General features: G+C 40.0%; 1 protein-coding gene across 10 annotated transcripts in view; it reads left to right on the forward strand.

Annotated features, from left to right (window-relative positions):
• The window catches only part of RBFOX1 (RNA binding fox-1 homolog 1), a 1,483,287-nt gene that overhangs the window by 851,282 nt on the left and 613,065 nt on the right, over positions 1-18,940 (forward strand). For 9 of the 10 annotated variants that reach the window (XM_060031701.2, XM_060031707.2, XM_060031700.2 and 6 more), the window contains one exon: positions 16,869-16,910. In XM_060031701.2, the coding sequence (XP_059887684.1) occupies positions 16,869-16,910 (42 nt within the window). Of the gene's footprint in view, positions 1-16,868; positions 16,915-18,940 lie in introns of all 10 variants that reach the window. The other variant, XM_060031712.2, reaches the window with a different exon arrangement.

The raw sequence follows: 18,940 nt of genomic DNA on the forward strand, positions 1-18,940 counted from the left end.
GAAGTTGAACTAAGGTTAAAAGTGAGAAAAAGCTTCACTACTACCTGGTCCCCATTATTATTCTCATTCCTAGGACATAATTTGCATGCTTTTGTTTGCAGTTTGGTGTTTATCATGCCATACTTTTTCCAGGTATGAATGGATATATGCACACATGTGCATACGTACAGGTTTTAAACAAACATTGGATTGTATTTTAAAAAGCAGTTCAACTTTCTTTGTTTTGTTCATTCTCTCATGAGCACCCCTTCCATAGGAGTAAATTTCTTTTTTTTAAATTGAAAAAAATATAGTTGATTTACAATGTTGTGTTAATTTCAGATGTCTAGCCGAGTGATTCAGTTATCATATATATCTAATATATATGTTCTTTTTCAAATTATTTTCCATTATAGGTTATTAGAAGATATTAAGTGATCAGCATATAGTTCCCTGTGCTATACAGTAGGTCCTTGCTGTTTATCTATTTTATATATAGTAGTGTGTATCTGTTTCAGTACATTTCTAATGAACCCATAGTATTCCATAGTGTAGATCAAGGGTTGGAAAATTATGGCCACAAGCCAAATCTGGCCCACCAGCTATTTCTGTAAATAAAGTTTTATTGAAACACAGCTGCAGCCATTTGTTTACACATCGTTTATGGCTGCTTTCCTGCCACAATGGCAGGGTTGAATTGGGGTAGTAGAGACAGAGACACTATGGCCCCAAAGCCAAAAATATTTACTATTTGGCTCTTTACAGAACAAGTTTTCCCACCCCTGTTATAGAGGAACCACAATTTATTTAACCAGCACTGATGGATACTGATATTCTGAAGTTCCAGTTCTGTGCTATGAAAAGCACTGCCCTTCCTTCCCCATTGAATGGAAGGAAATGCACATTCTGTGTCATGATAGCTGCCCACTGCCCTCCACAGGTGGTAGCAATTTACCACTCATCCATGGGGCTTAGGAGGACCTATTTACCCACCCATTGCAAAAGGATAATATCAAACCTTTCAAAATTTCAAGCCAGCTATTGTCCTCATTTTTTTTTTTTAAAGGAATCAGAAACTCAAAAAGTGTCATTACTTCAGCCAAATTCACATGGCCTATGGGGAGTAAAGCCAGGATTTAAACCCGAATTGTTTGGTCTAGTGTTCTGTCTGAAACAAACGCCCCCATCCCCCCCCCACTCTCACATGAATATTAATAGCAGTTTCTAGTATTTGTTGAATTAAATATGCCAGGTGCTTTGCTTAGTACTTTATATAGGTTATCTTATTTTGAGCTCACAACAAAATTAGATACTAGGTAGGCACCATGTTATCCCCATTATACAGATGGGGAAATTGAGAACAGAGAGATTTTACAGTGTGGCTAATGTCATGTAGACGATGCACCATGATTGGTCTCAGGCAGTCTGATGCCTGAGCCTCCAATCTTCACTGTGGAGAAAACTCCATCTGCAAAAGGACCAGTGGGTTGTTACTGGAGAAATTTAATTTGGTGGAAAGTGTTCCACTCTAAACCCAGTCTAAACCCAATCTAACCACAAGAATCCGAGTGTGTAGATCTATGCATTTATTTAGCCAGACATCACAGTCATTTCATGTTTTGTTGCAAAACCACAAGCATGTAAACAGTCAGCAAAAAAAGCACCTGCTAAAGACAAATGAGGTGCAGATCGGAGGGTGGGTATCTGTGGTTTGGGTTGGTTTCCTTGGCACTGGGAGCTGTGTGCTGCAGTGATTCAGAGGGGGACTTGACTCGAGCCCTCTAGATAGTAATTCCCTCTCTGATACTTCCTAGCTTTATGACTTCAGGAAATCACTTCATCTCTCTGGACCTCAGTTTCCCCATCTGTAAAATGGAGCTAAGGATCCTGCCTACTCACCAACTGGTCAGCATTAACTGAGGTCTTCCTGAAAAGCATTTAGCACATTTTCTGGCATGTTGTAAACACCAGATAAATTTTAACTACTATTAATGTGAAATGTGTTTTGCTTTAAAATGATTAAAATCATTATTTTCCTGCCAGTATAATTAAAATCGAGCAACATATAAAGGTGTTATGATATTAATGTGCTTTCCCTACTCACCCCCCCCCCCCGCCCCCAGTATCATCTCCCTTACTTTGTTCTACCTTTAACTGTGCTGTTTGCAATTTCATCTTCTCAAATCCTTGAGTAGGTCAGCCCACCCAACTCTTACTCATCCAGTAAGGGTTAGACCAAGGGCTCCATCTCCTAAAACACCTGACTGACACCTCCCTCCACTTTTTTCCCCACCCAACAGGCTGGGTCGGTGCCCCTCTCCTTTGGGTGCCTGGGGTATCCTATGTTTTCCCTTATTATCACACTTATGACCCTGCATTATAATCTTCACCTTATTCCTCTCTCTTCCCTTGTCTTTGAGATTGTTTTAGGAAAGGCGCTGGGTATCATTTACACCTGCATCCCCTTCCATTAGCACAGTATTAGTCAGATAGTAGGAACTCAGAGTACACATGTCAGATGTATGCGATAATCCTGAAATGCATCAAGGAAAAGGCAAACGGTAGCACTCACCCTGGGTACTTTGAAGCATGCTTTTATAGGACAATGCCATCTTATTTTGGAAGAATTTATAACGATTACGAAAATGGCAAATCCGAGAAAGGTACAGAGGTACCAGTTGATTTGATTTACTGAGTTCTATGCTGTTAGACTTCTTTGGTGCTCTTCTGAATAATTCATAGCTGTCCTGAGAACTGGAATTTCCAACGTTCTATTATTACAAACAAGACAACATACATATCTATTTATCCATTCATTTATTGTGTGTCTTCTTATTTCTCTGACTCCTACTTTTCCCAATTCAAGTTAATCTCTTGCCAGTTTCCTCTTGCTCTTGTCTCTTCCACCACATTGAATGACTTGCACTTGTATAATCCCACTGGGATTTTCACACATTTCCCTCTCTCCTTGAAATAATTTTTTTCATTCTTTTTCTGGATACATTTTCTAAAAAAACAAACAAAAACTACTAACATCTTTTTTCAACTCTCTAAGACAAGGTTGTTGTCCCTTCTATGTGCCCTTAGCACATCTTTTACTTTCACTGTAGCAAATGTTCTCTGTATTGTACTCGTCAATTAACTCATCATTTTTCCTGCTTACACAACGAGTTTTGGAAGTATTCTTTGCTATTGTATTCCCAGTGCCTAGAACAATGTCTGACATCCAGACAGTGATATATATATATATATATATATATATATATATATATATATATACACATATATATGTGTGTGTGTGTGTGTGTGTGTGTGTGTATATATGTATATATTTGTTGAATATATGGAGGGACAAATGGTGGATGGGAAAACAAATAAATGGATTCCAAACATTATCCTAATCTCTAGAAAAAGAAAGCTGAATAAGACTCAGTTCTTTCCCTTGAAGATCCAGTCTGATGTGTGGGAGGGGAAATACTTGTAATAAGGTCAGGATAAAGCAGAAAGAACTGATAAGAGAGAGCTCAAAGTCAGGAGAAGATGAAAAAGGCTGAGTCTGAGAAAGATTCTGTGGCCCTGTTGACTAGATGAAGATAGGAGATGGGGGAAGATGAATCCCTGCTATTAAACATCTCGTTCAACCAGGAGAGCAAAGGGCCTCATGCTGGAGATTATTGCTTCAGTGTCTAACCTTTCATAAGTGCTTACTTGGCAGCCCTATCGAGAGTGGTATTTGATTCTCTGGGAGCATCTTAAAGGAGCAGCATCAGACTTCCCACTGTCCCTTTTTTTTTTCATTTAGGCTATAAAATATATTGGTTTTGTGCATTAGTGCCATGGGAGAAAAAAAATATCACATGCTAGTTTCCAAATGAAATGGCATTTAGTAAAGTGTACATTTAAGATAATTTTCAAGGCTGGCTTTTAAAGAGTACATAGGAAGAGTCTTTCTTCATAACAGATGACGAGGAGTTACAGGTGCCTCTTCTGAACCTCTCCCATAATGGTGATGGGGAATCTTTTTAAGAACGTCATTAGGTTTAGCAATAACTTAGCCTTCAGAGCATCATTACATCCTGCTTGGATTGTGGTGTGACGACCACAGTCCCGTGATAGGACTCAGCCCATCTTGCATAACTGGCTATTTGCACTTGATGACCTCTAGGGAAAGAAGAGGAGGGCACCTGCCACCTTACCCAGAAGATGTGGGTGTTACTGAGTTGATTTCTAAACAAAGAGGTGATGGCAGGTGTAGGTTCTATTATGCAGCAGTAGAGTATGGTAGAGTTGACATCCAATTCACAAAGAATTTATGGCATTGGGCAGGAACATGGCCCCAAAGGAGAAGCTGGATATTGTTAGTAGAATATGGACAATGTTACTAGAATATGGATGCTGTGCAGGAAAAAGTATTGCCATCCCTCTTTACTTGCATCTCCCATTCAGTTTTATGTTTTACATGTAGATATGTGGTCCGTTTTGAGTTAATTTTTGTGTAAAGTGTGAGGTTTAGATCAAGGTGTTTCGCTTGTTTGTTTTTGTTTTGCATAGAGACATCCAATTATTCTAACATCATCTGTCTTGGGGTATATCCATTTTTGTAGTATTAATTTTTTAAGTGGTTACTCTATGGATTATATTACATATACTTCTCTCAGTCTATCTAGAATCAATTTTTACCATTACAATTGGGATGTGGAAACCTTATTGCCATATATGTCCCTTACCCTCCTCTCTTTACGCTGTGTTCATCTTGCGTGTTGCATATACATACATTTAGAACCGAGTTAGACAATTTTGTAATTTGTTTTCAACCATTAAACATATTTGAAAGAACTCAAAGGGGTACACTAGTCTATTATATTCATATTTACCCATATATTTACCATTTCCTTTGCTCTTCCTTTATCCTTGATATTCCAAGTTTCTTTCTGGCATTATATTCCCTTTGCCTGGCAATTCTTGTAGCAATTATTTCAGAGTAGTTCTGTTGGCAAAGAATTTTCTTAGTTTCCTTAATATTTCATCTTCATTTCTAAAGGATATTTTCATTGGAATTAGAATTCTGGGTTGAATTTAGCACTTAAAAATCGTGTGTAGAGTTCCTTCTGCTATCCAGCATATAGCTGATTTACTTTGCTGTACAGCAGCAGCTAACACAACATTGTAAAGCAACTCTACCCCAATTTTAAAAAAAAATGCGTGCCACCTCCTTCCTGACTCCCTGGTTTTTGTTTATTTAAGTGAGAAATCCACAGTTATTTAAATCGTTTTTTACTCTCTTACAATATTGCATCATTTGTCTCTGTTTCCAAAGCCCCCACCCCCGCCCAGATTATATCTGGATGTGAGTTTCTTTGGGTTTACCTCCTTAGGGTTTGCTGAACTTGTTGAATTTGTGGGTTTATATCTTTTGCCAAATGTGGGGAGTTATCAGCCGTGATTTCCTCAAATAATTATCTGCAGTGAACTTTATTCTAGATTTCTTTATTCTAGAATTTATCTTTATTCTAGAATTCCAGTGACATGAATGTTATACTTTCTGCTGTTGTTACAAGTCCTTGAGTTTCTTTTTCTTTTTTTTTTTTTCCCTCTTTATTTTGGATACTTTTTACTGATATGTACTCAAATTCATTGAGTGCCCTCCTGCTATCTCTATTCTACATTTAAACTTTTTCAGCAATTTTATTTTTTTTTTAATTTGGGTTATTGATTTTTACAGTTCTAAAATTTACATTTGGTTCCTCTTTATGTCTTCTATCTCTTTGCCAGTACTGTCTATTTTTTTAATTAGTTTTAACTGTTTCTGCCCTTACTTGTTGGAGCATTTTTATAATAGCTACTTAAAATCTGTATTTGATAATTCCAGCATCCATGTCATCTCAGTGTTGGTGTCTGTGACTGTCTTTCCCCATGTAAGTTTAGATTTTCCTTTTTCTATGCCGAGTAATTTTGGTTGCACCCTGGGTATGTTGAATATTATGTTATGAGATTCTGGGTCTTGTTTTTTTTTTTTTTTTAATATTTATTTATTTATTTGGCTGTACCGGTCTTAATTGCGGCACGTGGGATCTTTTAGGTGTGGCATGGGGATCTAGTTCCCCTACGAGGGATCGAACCCTGGCCCCCTGCATTGGGAGCACGGAGTCTTAACCACTGGACCACCAGGGAAGTCCCTCTCGGTCTTGTTTAAATCCTATGGAAATGGTTGATACTTTTGCTTTACCAGGCAATCAACCCAGTTGGATTTAGGCTGAAAGTTTCTACCTTCCTTCTATGGTTTTGTTTCCAATATCAGTTCTGCTTTCAAAGCCTTTGCTTTGGATCTCATATGTGTGCATCCCAGTGGCCAGTCTGGAACCTGAGCAGTAGTCTATTCAGTTCAGTTCTCAAAGTCTATGGTACCTATTTAGGGTCACATGCACACACATCTAAGTTCAGGGGTGTGTCCAGAGTTCATGAAAGTAGTGCATGAAGTCATTTTCCCAAACTCTTTCCTCTCTAGAAATCTCAAATTTTTTGTTTTGTTTTGGATTTGGTTTCCTAGGGCTCCCTTTTTGGTCCACCAGCCAGAAAGCTGGTGCTTTTTAACCCTGTTCATATGTTTCTGCTACTGAGCCTACAATTTGGGGCCAAGCAGCAAGAGGAAAGAAAAAAATTAACAGAGGGTTGCCCCATCTCCTGGGACCACAGCTTCTCAGATCATAGAGGAGGTTTCTCACCCTCAGACTGTTGGGCGTCTCTCTGTGTCTGTGTGTGGGTGCCCAGTTCTGGGCTCTAGGCTGCTGTGAATCCATGCCAGGGGATACTGACGAGAGAACGGGGAGGAACTCACCGCTTATCCAGTATTCTGGTCTGCTTCTCTGCTCCACCTGCTACTATTTAATTTTCAGAGACCCTTCATAGTTGTGTCATGCATTCTATCTAGATTTTTTTTTCAACATTTTACTTTTTATTGAGGTAAAATTGGTGAACAACATTATATTAGTTTCAGGTGTAAAACATAGTTATTTGATTATTGTATAAACTACAAAATAATCAACATACTGTATCTAGTTACCATCTGTCACATTACAATTTACCCCACTTCACCCATTTTTTCCACCCACCCCAATCCAGTCCCCCTCTGATAACCACCAATATGTTCTCTGTATCTATGAGCTTTGTTTTGTTTCCTTTTTTGTTTTGTTTTTTAGATTCCATATATAAGTGAAATCATACAAGTGAAATCATACAGTATTTGTCTTTCTCTGCCTGAATTATTTCATATGGCATACTACTCGCAATGTCCATCCACTGTGTTGCAAATGGCAAGATTTCCTTCTTATCTAGATTTTATAGTTGCACTGCGCGGGGGAGACAGAGTGAAGTATGCTTACTCCATCTTACCTGGAACCAGGACCTCATCACCCGCCTGGTTTACTTGACTATAAAGTTCCCATTTTAGCCACTTGAGTGTACAGAGTAAGGGCATTAAATACATGCACAATATTGTGCAACTATCACTGTCTAGTTTCAGAACTTTCTTGTCACCCCAAATCTGAAAACTCCAAACCCACAAAGCACTCACTCACTCCCCTTTGGCCCTTCCCCAAATCCCCTCGCAACCACTAAACTGCTTTCTGTCTCTATGGATTTGCCGCACTTTATTTTTTATTTATTTATTTATTTTTACATCTTTATTGGAGTATAATTGCTTTACAATGGTGTGTTAGTTTCTGCTTAATAACAAAGTGAATCAGTTATACATATACATATGTTCCCATATCTCTTCCCTCTTGCGTCTCCCTCCCTCCCACCCTCCCTATCCCACCCCTCCAGGCGGTCACAAAGCTCCGAGCTGATCTCCCTGTGCTATGCGGCTGCTTCCCACTAGCTATCTACCTTACGTTTGGTAGTGTATATATGTCCATGCCTCACTCTCGCTTTGTCACAGCTTACCCTTCCTCCTCCCCATATCCTCAAGTCCATTCTCTAGTAGGTCTGTGTCTTTATTCCTGTCTTACCCCTAGGTTCTTCATGACATTTTTTTTTCTTAAATTCCATATATATGTGTTAGCATACGGTATTTGTTTCTCTCTTTCTGACTTACTTCACTCTGTATGACAGACTCTAGGTCTATCCACCTCATTAAAAATAGCTCAATTTCGTTTCTTTTTATGGCTGGGTAATATTCCATTGTATATATGTGCCATGTCTTCTTTATCCAATCATCCGATGATGGACACTTAGGTTGTTTCCATCTCCGGGCTATTGTAAATAGAGCTGCAATGAACATTTTGGTACATGACTCTTTTTGAATTATGGTTTTCTCAGGGTATATGCCCAGTAGTGGGATTGCTGGGTCATATGGTAGTTCTATTTGTAGTATTTTAAGGAACCTCCATACTGTTCTCCACAGTGGCTGTATCAATTTACGTTCCCACCAACAGTGCAAGAGGGTTCCCTTTTCTCCACACCCTCTCCAGCATTTATTGTTTCTATATTTTTTGATGATGGCCATTCTGACTGGTGTGAGATGATATCTCATTGTAGTTTTGATTTGCATTTCTCTAATGATTAATGATGTTGAGCATTCTTTCATGTGTTTGTTGGCAGTCTGTATATCTTCTTTGGAGAAATGTCTGTTTATGTCTTCTGCCCATTTTTGGATTGGGTTGTTTGTTTTTTTGTTATTCAGCTGCATGAGCTGCTTAAAAATTTTGGAGATTCATCCCTTGTCAGTTGCTTCATTTGCAAATATTTTCTCCCATTCTGAGGGTTGTCTTGTTTATGGTTTTCTTTGCTGTGCAAAAGCTTTGAAGTTTCATTAGGTCCCATTTGTTTATTTTTATTTCCATTTCTCTAGGAGGTGGGTCAAAAGGATCTTGCTGTGATTTATGTCATACAGTGCTCTGCCTATGTTTTCCTCTAAGAGTTTGATAGTTTCTGGCCTTACATTTAGGTCTTTAATCCATTTTGAGCTTATTTTTGTGTATGGTGTTAGGGAGTGATCTAATCTCATACTTTTACATGTATCTGTCCAGTTTTCCCAGCACCACTTACTGAAGAGGCCCTCCTTTCTACACTGTACATTCCTGCCTCCTTTATCAAAGATAAAGGTGACAATATGTGCATGGGTTTATCTCCGGGCTTTCTATCCTGTTCCATTGATCTATCTTTCTGTTTTTGTGCCAGTATCATACTGTCTTGATTACTGTAGCTTTGTAGTATAGTCTGAAGTCAGGGAGCCTGATTCCTCCAGCTCCATTTTTCATTCTCAAGATTGCTTTGGCTATTCGGGGTCTTTTGTGTTTCCATACGAATTGTGAAATTTTTTGTTCTAGTTCTGTGAAAAATGCCATTGGTAGTTTGATAGGGATTGCACTGAATCTGTAGATTGCTTTGGGTAGTATAGTCATTCTCACAGTGTTGATTCTTCCAATCCAAGAACATGGTATATCTCTCCATCTATTTGTATCATCTTTAGTTTCTTTCATCAGTGTCTTATAATTTTCTGCATACAGGTCTTTTGTCTCCTTAGGTAGGTTTATTCCTAGATATTTTATTCTTTTTGTTGCAATAGTAAATGGGAGTGTTTTCTTGATTTCACTTTCAGATTTTTCATCATTAGTGTATAGGAATGCCAGAGATTTCTGTGCATTAATTTTGTATCCTGCTACTTTACCAAATTCATTGATTAGCTCTAGTAGTTTTCTGGTAGCATCTTTAGGATTCTCTATGTATAGTATCATGTCATCTGCAAACAGTGACAGCTTTACTTCCTCTTTTCCGATTTGGATTCCTTTTATTTCCTTTTCTTCTCTGATTGCTGTGGCTAAAACTTCCAAAACTATGTTGAATAAGAGTGGTGAGAGTGGGCAACCTTGTCTTGTTCCTGATCTTAGTGGAAATGCTTTCAGTTTTTCACTATTGAGGACGATGTTGGCTGTGGGTTTGTCATATATGGCCTTTACTATGTTCAGGAAAGTTCCCTCTATGCCTACTTTCTGCAGGGTTTTCATTATAAATGGGTGTTGAATTTTGTCAAAAGCTTTCTCTGCATCTATTGAGATGATCATATGGTTTTTCTCCTTCAATTTGTTAATATGGTGTATCACGTTGATTGATTTGCATATATTGCAGAATCCTTGCATTCCTGGAGTAAACCACACTTGATCATGGTGTACGATCCTTTTAATGTGCTGTTGGATTCTGTTAGCTAGTATTTTGTTGAGGATTTTTGCATCTATGTTCATCAGTGATATTGGCCTGTAGTTTTCTTTCTTTGTGACATCCTTGTCTGGTTTTGGTATCAGGGTGATGGTGGCCTTGTAGAATAAGTTTGGGAGTGTTCCTCCCTTTGCTATATTTTGGAAGAGTTTGAGAAGGATAGTGTTAGCTCTTCTCTAAATGTTTGATAGAATTTGCCTGTGAAGCCATCTGGTCCTAGGCTTTTGTTTGTTGGAAGATTTTTAATCACAGTTTCAATTTCAGTGCTTGTGATTGGTCTGTTCATATTTTCTATTTCTTCCTGATTCAGTCTTGGCAGGTTGTGCATTTCTAAGAGTTTGTCCATTTCTTCCAGGTTGTCCATTTTATTGGCATAGAGTTGCTTGTAGTAATCTCTCATGATCTTTTGTATTTCTGCAGTGTCAATTGTTATTTCTCCTTTTTCATTTCTAATTCTATTGATTTGAGTCTTCTCCCTTTTTTTCTTGATGAGTCTGGCTAATGGTTTATCAATTTTGTTTATCTTCTCAAAGAACCAGCTTTTAGTTTTACTGATCTTTGCTATCGTTTCCTTCATTTCTTTTTCATTTATTTCTGATCTGATTTTTATGATTTCTTTCCTTCTGCTAACTTTGGGGTTTTTTGTTCTTCTTTCTCTAATTGCTTTAGGTGCAAGGTTAGGTTGTTTATTCGAGATGTTTCCTGTTTCTTAAGGTAGGATTGTATTGCTATAAACTTCCCTTTTAGAACTGCTTTTGCTGCATCTCATAGATTTTGGGTCGTCGTGTCTCCATTGTCATTTGTTTCTAGGTATTTTTTGATTTCCTCTTTGATTTCTTCAGTGATCAGTTCGTTATTAAGTAGTGTATTGTTTAGCCTCCATGTGTTTGTATTTTTTACAGATCTTTTCCTGTAATTGATATCTAGTCTCATAGCATTATGGTCGGAAAAGATACTTGATACAATTTCAATTTTCTTAAATTTACCAAGGCTTGATTTGTGACCCAAGATATGATCTATCCTGGAGAATGTTCCATGAGCACTTGAGAAAAATGTGTATTCTGTTGTTTTTGGATGGCATGTCCTATAAATATCAATTAAGTCTATCTTGTTTAAGGTATCATTTAAAGCTTGTGTTTCCTTATTTATTTTCATTTTGGATGATCTGTTCATTGGTGGAAGTGGGGTGTTAAAGTCCCCTACTATGGATGTGTTACTGTCAATTTCCCCTTTTATGGCTGTTAGCATTTGCCTTATGTATTGAGGTGCTCCTATGTTGGGTGCATAAATATTTACAATTGTTATATCTTCTTCTTGGATCGATCCCTTGATCATTATGTAGTGTCCTTCTTTGTCTCTTCTAATAGTCTTTATTTTAAAGTCTATTTTGTGTGATATGAGAATTGCTACTCCAGCTTTTGGTTTCCATTTGCATGAAATACCTTTTTCCATCCCCTTACTTTCAGTCTGTATGTGTCTCTAGGTCTGAAGTGGGTCTCTTGTAGACAGCAAATATATGGGTCTTGTTTTTGTATCCATTCAGCCAATCTGTGTCTTTTGGTGGGAGCATTTAGTCCATTTACATTTAAGGTAATTATCGACATGTATGTTCCTATTACCATTTTCTTAATTATTTTGGGTTCGTTATTGTAGGTCTTTTCCTTCTCTTGTGTTTCTTGCCTAGAGAAGATCCTTTAGCATTTATCATAAAGCTGGTTTGGTGGTGCTGAACTCTCTCAGCTTTTGCTTGTCTGTAAAGGTTTTAATTTCTCCATCAAATCTGAATGAGATCCTTGCTGGGTAATCTTGGTTGCAGGTTTTTCTTGTTCATCACTTTAAATATGTCCTGCCAGTCCCTTCTGGCTTGCAGAGTTTCTGCTGAAAGATCAGCTGTTAACCTTATGGGGATTCCCTTGTGTGTTACTTGTTGTTTTTCCCTTGCTGCTTTTAATATATTTTCTTTGTATTTAATTTTTGACAGTTTGATTAATATGTGTCTTGGAGTATTTCTCCTTGGATTTATCCTGTATGGGACTCTCTGTGCTTCCTGGACTTGATTAACTATTTCCTTTCCCATATTAGGGAAGTTTTCAACTATAACCTCTTCAAATATTTTCTCAGTCCCTTTCTTTTTCTCTTCTTCTGGAACCCCTATAATTCGAATGTTGGTGCATTTAATGTTGTCCCAGAGGTCTCTGAGACTGTCCTCAGTTCTTTTCATTATTTTTTCTTTATTCTGCTCTGCAGTAGTTATTTCCACTATTTTATCTTCCAGGTCACTTATCCGTTCTTCTGCCTCAGTTATTCTGCTATTGATCCCTTCTAGAGAATTTTTAATTTCATTTATTGTGTTGTTCATCATTGTTTGTTTGCTCTTTAGTTCTTCTAGGTCCTGGTTAAATGTTTCTTGCATTTTGTCCATTCTATTTCCAAGATTTTGGATCATCTTTACTATCATTATTCTGAATTCTTTTTCAGGTAGACTGCCGATTTCCTCTTCATTTGTTAGGTCTGGTGGGTTTTTATCTTGCTCCTTCATCTGCTGTGTGTTTTTCTGTCTTCTCATTTTGCTTATCTTACTGTGTTTGGGGTCTCCTTTGTGCAGGCTGCAGGTTCGTAGTTCCCGTTGTTTTTGGTGTCTGTCCCCAGTGGCTAAGGTTGGTTCAGTGGGTTGTGTAGTGCCTGTGTTCTGGTGGATGAGGCTGGATCTTGTCTTTCTAGTGGGCAGGTCCACGTCTGGTGGTGTGTTTTGGGGTGTCTGTGGACTTATTATGATTTTAGGCAGCCTCTCTGCTAATGGGTGGGGTTGTGTTCCTGTCTTGCTAGTTGTTTGGCATAGGATGTCCAGCACTGTAGCTTGCTGGTCGTTGAGTGAAGCTGGGTGCTGGTGTTGAGATGGAGATCTCTGGGAGATTTTCGCCATTTGATATTATGTGGAGCTGGGAGGTCTCTCGTGGACCAGTGTGCTGAAGTTGGCTCTCCCACCTCAGAGGCCCAGCACTGACTCCTAGCTGCAGCACCAAGAGCCTTTCATCCACACGGCTCAGAATAAAAGGGAGAAAAAGTAGAAAGAAAGAATTAGTAGAAGTAGAAAGAAAGAAAGAAAGGAGGGAGGGAGGGAGGGAGGAAGGAAGGAGGGAAGGAAGGAAAAAAGAAAGAAGATAAAATACAATACAGTAAAGTAATATAAAATATAATAAAGTTATTAAAATAAAAACCAATTATTAAGAGAAAAAGAAAAAAAAGTTTTAAAAACAAACAAAAAAAAAAAACGGACGGATAGAACCCTAGGACAAATGGTGGAAGCAAATCTATACAGACAAAATCTCACACAGAAGCATACACATACACACTCACAAAAAGAGGAAAAGGGGAAAAAATCATAAATCTTGCTCTCAAGTCCACCTCTTCAATTTGGGATGATTCGTTGTATATTCAGGTATTCCACAGATGCAGGGTACATCCAGTTGATTGTGGAGCTTTAATCCGCTGCTTCTGAGGCTGCTGGGAGAGATTTCCCTTTCTCTTCTTTGTTCTCACAGCTACCAGGGGCTCAGCTTTGGATTTGGCCCCACCTCTGAGTGTAGGTCGCCGGAGGGCGTCTGTTCTTCGCTCAGACAGGACGGGGTTAAAGGAGCCGCTGATTCGGGGGCTCTGGCTCACTCAGGCTGCGGGGAGGGAGGGGCATGCAGTGCGGGGCGGGCCTGCGGCGGCGAAGGCCGGAGTGACGTTGCACCAGCCCGAGGCGCGCCGCGTGACGTTGCAGCAGCCCGAGGCGCGCCGCCGCGTGACGTTGCAGCAGCCCGAGGCGCGCCGCCGCGTGACGTTGCACCAGCCCGAGGCGCGCCGTGCGTTCTCCCGGGGAACTTGTCTCTGGATCCCGGGACCCCGGCAATGGCGGGCTGCACAGGCTCCCCGGAAGGGGGGTGTGGATAGTGACCTGTGCTCGCACACAGGCTTCTTGGTGGCGGCAGAAGCGGCCTTAGCGTCTCATGCCCGTCTCTGGGGCCCGCGCTTTTAGCCGCGGCTCGCCCCCGTCTCTGGAGCTCCTTTTAAGCAGCGCTCTTAATCCCCTCTCCTCGCGCACCAGGAAACAAAGAGGGAAGAAAAAGTCTCTTGCCTCTTCAGCAGCTCTAGACCTTTTCCCGGACTCTCTCCCGGCCAGCCGTGGCTCACCAACCCCCTGCAGGCTGTGTTCATGCCGCCAAGCCCAGCCCTCTCCCTGCGCTCCGACAGAAGCCCGAGCCTCAGCTCCCAGCCCCGCCCGCCCCGGCAGGTGAGCAGACAAGCCTCTCGGCCTGGTGAGTGCCGGTCGGCCCTAATTCTCTGTGTGGGAATCTCTCCCCTTTGCCCTCCCCACCCCTGTTGCCACGCTCTCCTCTGTGGCTCCGAAGCTCCCCACCTCCGCCACCCGCAGTCTCCGCCCGCGAAGGGGCTTCCTAGTGTGTGGACACTTTTCCTCCTTCACAGCTCCCTCCCACTGGTGCAGGTCCCGTCCGTATCCTTTTGTCTCTGTTTATTCTTTTTTCTTTTGCCCTACCCAGGTACGTGGGGGGTTTCTTGCCTTTTGGGAGGTCTGAGGTGTTCTGCCAGCGTTCAGTAGGTGTTCTGTAGGAGTTGTTCCACGTGTAGATGTATTTCTGGTGTATCTGTGGGGAGGAAGGTGATCTCCGCTTCTTCCGCCATCTTCCCGGAAGCCTATTCCCACTTTATTTTTTTAACAGTTTATGGAGATATAAAGTCTACGTACCATATACACTTCACATACCATAAAGCCACCTATTTGAAGTGTATAACTCACTTCCGTGTGTGTGTGTGTATGTGTGTGTGTGTTTTGTATATATATAGAATTGTACCCATTTCCTTTTTAATATTTTGGAATATCTCCTCCCAGTCCTTTCCTCTTTCTTTTCTTTTATCTTTCTTCCTTTTCTTTAATGATCAATTTCACTGTATATATTTTTTAAAATTTAATTATTTATTTTGGGCAGTGCTGGGTCTTCGTTTCTGTGCGAGGGCTTTCTCTAGTTGTGTCAAGCAGGGCCCACTCTTCATCGCGATGCCTGGGCCTCTCACTATCGCGGCCTCTCTTGTTGCTGAGCACAGGCTCCAGACGCGCAGGCTCAGTAGTTGTGGCTCACGGGCCTAGTTGCTCCGCGGCATGTAGGATCTTCCCAGACCAGGGCACGAACCCGTGTCTCCTGCATTAGCAGGCAGATTCTCAACCACTGCGCCACCAGGGAAGCCCCAATTTCACTGTATTTTTAACACAAAATCAGAATCATAACATTTGTTCACTTTTGTAGTTACTTTTATTAGAGACTAAATAGTGCCTTTTAAGCATTTCCCATTTCTGTTTTTCAAGACAATGGTTCTAAATGCTGCACATTTTGCCATCCAATCAATGTACTATAATTTACTTTTAATTTTTCTATTATTATACATTGTAATATTTATAGTTTTTAAATAAATAATGTTGCAGTTAATTGATACATAAATAAACATTTGTGTTTAACTGTTTCTTTTCTTAAGAGCTATTCTTAGAGGTGATATTTCTGGATTAAAGGGCACAGCAAAGCACTGATTTATAGATTTGGGGCTCCGTTGTATCCTAAATAATGATACCTATTTTTGTTTTAGAGAAAGTAAAAAAGAAACCTTCAGTATAAAATACATAAAATATACATCAAAAGTCAGTTCCTCAGCCTTCTCCTTTAGTGTAAGTTTCAAAAACTCGCAATATATTTGTCAGGTGCTAGGAGTCAGGGGTTACCTCATTGGTGAAAAAAATGCTAGAAATACACAGAATAAGTTGTGAATGCAGACCTAAATTTCATTTTGGCTTAGCTGTTTGAGTTGAAGGTGGAGTCAGCTAGTCCTCCTGGAGGTAGAGTGACCACAGGTCCCAGTTTGCCGTGTCACTCCCACTTTGCATCTGCTGTGCCCGGTGTAATCATTCCTACTATCCCACCCACTCCTTTAACTCACATATTTTTTTTTCCTGTTCGGACAGTAAATTATATGGTCATTCTAAAGACTCATCCTTGATATTAAGAAGCACATTTTGATAGGGCAAGGATAATCAATGCATGGCATAAGTATCACTAATCTATTTTTCTTTTTGAGCTTGTGGGAGATATCACAACTTGATCAGAGTTTCTTTCTCTGATATGAGCACTGACCTGAGAATTCTCCCCAACACAGTCCTATGGAGGCATACTGCTATCTGATTAGAACTGGACCATACAATGCAACGCATTTGCCAAGGCGTGTAGGTGATACTGTTGGACGCTAGCATCGGCGAAGATGCTGTGTAATGTCCAGTGTTTATTCTTAACTATTTTGAGTGGGCCTTCTGGGAAGAATGCCTGCACCTGTTAGACAGGGCAAGAGGGAAGCCTTCCCCCGGGCAGCTTTTACCTCCCACACCCTCTACTGCATCCCCTCCTCACCCACCTTCCAGACTTTGGCTCATCTTAGTTGTGTTTCTAGATCACACAGTTGAAACTCCAAGAGAAGCAGAGGCTATTTGGACCTAAAGAAAACATTAAATACATAATTAATTAATTCTGGGTCTGCTTTGAGCCAAGTGATTAGAAGTAATTTTCCATTTTCTTTCATGCTGTTTTCATGCAGAACCTTCTGACTTCCCCCGCCTCTTTTTCTTTTCTTTGTAGGTTTCAAGACAACAGATGAATTGTGAAAGAGAGCAGCTAAGGGTAGGTGTGTCTGCTTGTAAAATACTTCCTGGTTCTCATTTCTGTGTGATAAGCAAAAATTTCCCTGTCTCTCCCCAGACGCAGGGTTCTAAATAGCGGGCTTCATCTTAAGACTGGTTGAGTTGAAAATATTTATTCCAGCTAATTTAGTATTGATTGAGCTGGTAAATACAGTATATCTTCTTTTGAAGTGCCATTATAGTAGATATGGATTTTTTGATTTAGATTCAGCAATAAATACTTCTCTTCTGGAAGTTGTTTGACATCATTGTACTCTTTTTATGTACGACACGAGGTCTAAGTAATAACAAAGGTGAGAAGGATGCCTTGCTGCTTTTTTAATGTGAGTACCAGTCTCTTTGCTGAGTGGCTCAAATGCTCTCTTGCTGTTAACTGGGTTGGGTGATCCACTAGTAAGTCAAGGGCATTTTCTAGGAGAATTTGAGTCCTTCACAGACCTCTTAGTTTTAGTGGCGTTTGTGTATCTAGGGGAAGGAGACAGAATTTTAAACCGCACGTGTTATTTACCTTCCTAAAAACAAAACTCTCTCAGTGCTGAAGTACATTAGATGTAAACAGTGTTGCCTAGGTGAGGAGAGAACCGTTTGCTTATAACTGCAGCTTGGTGGCTTCATTCTGCTGTGAAGGTGTCACGGTTGGTTGAGATCCTTCTTGGCATGGATATGGTATTTTAAGAAATATCTGGATTGCCTCCCTGCCGCCGCCGCCATTTGTATTTTTTTTAAAAAGCATCATGTTTTGGATGGATAAATGTGAAGTCATAACTGGCCTGCCTTTAATGTCACTGATGGAAATTGGCAATTTTTACCGGACAGGGTGCCTTATAGTCGTGTCTCCATGTTGTTATAAAAAACTAAAGGATTCTGCTACTTTTAAAATCATAACAGTCAGGTTTGGGGTTGAGGGACCCTTGTGCTCAAAGAGATTTAATACATCCGCATAGTTTATTAAACGTTTCTAATATCATTTATGCAAACTTTTCAGAGCCTTTACTTCATGCCAGTCTCGAGATGACAGTGATTTGCAGATTATTTCCATTTTCCAATGGCTTTTGGCATCAGGTGTGTTAAATCCTTATGTAAAACAAACAACAAAATCTAGTTGTGCGGAACTGAGAACTAGTGGGTTGAGGCTTCCTTCTTCGTTTATGCATATGTATTGTATGTGGTATCCCAGCACGGCCCTCTCTCATCTCTCCCCACTTCACTCCTAAGTACCTGTGCCTGCATTAGTTGTGACTCCTTCATGAAATAGCCTTCAAGATGTTTTAAGCTTTCCTGAGGTCTCTTATTGCTTCTCCCTCGGTCTGAATTACTGGTTCATCCTAGTAAATAATGTATTGCAACTTCAGATTTCTCTTCCTGTTTGGATGGGGACGATGTGGCCAGAACTAGGTCAGAGCTAGATAAAGAGGAATGTGTGCTGCTTGTCTCCGGAAAGCCCTGATACATTCCTCAGAATTAAGATAAAATTGAAATCTCTTCGGCAAATGAGACTCGCCTGGCAAATTAAGGACACGGGAGGTAATGAAGTGCTTGTGTGCAGTCTGAGGGGTTTATTATTTCACACTGCTGGGGACATTGTCAACAGGGGTGTGGTTTAGGAACGAGAATGGACCCCCCCCCCCCACTCTGTTAAGTAAATTCAAACTGTGATTTGATACGATGGGTCATATAGTTTAACGTGATTTGATACGATGGGTCATATAGTTTAATGTGGGGCTTCAATAGTCCGTATAAGACCATCCCTAATATCATGGACTGTAGCTTTGTTGTTGCTGTTGTAGCCTGTTTTTACATTTTAAAGTAATTTATGTTTTGAATCGATAGATACATTTCAATCGATGCAATACACATTTATGTGGTTCGAAATTTAAATGATGCCCAAGGGAATGCAGTGAAGATTCCCCTTCCTATTTGAATCTTAGGCATCCAGTTCCCTCCTGGGAGACACCTAACATTATTAGACTCTGGCTCATCTTTGACAGCTGTGTCTCACCTATGGATATT

Source organism: Delphinus delphis, chromosome 15 (assembly GCF_949987515.2).
Source record: "Delphinus delphis chromosome 15, mDelDel1.2, whole genome shotgun sequence".
Taxonomy (NCBI): Eukaryota; Metazoa; Chordata; class Mammalia; order Artiodactyla; family Delphinidae; genus Delphinus; species Delphinus delphis.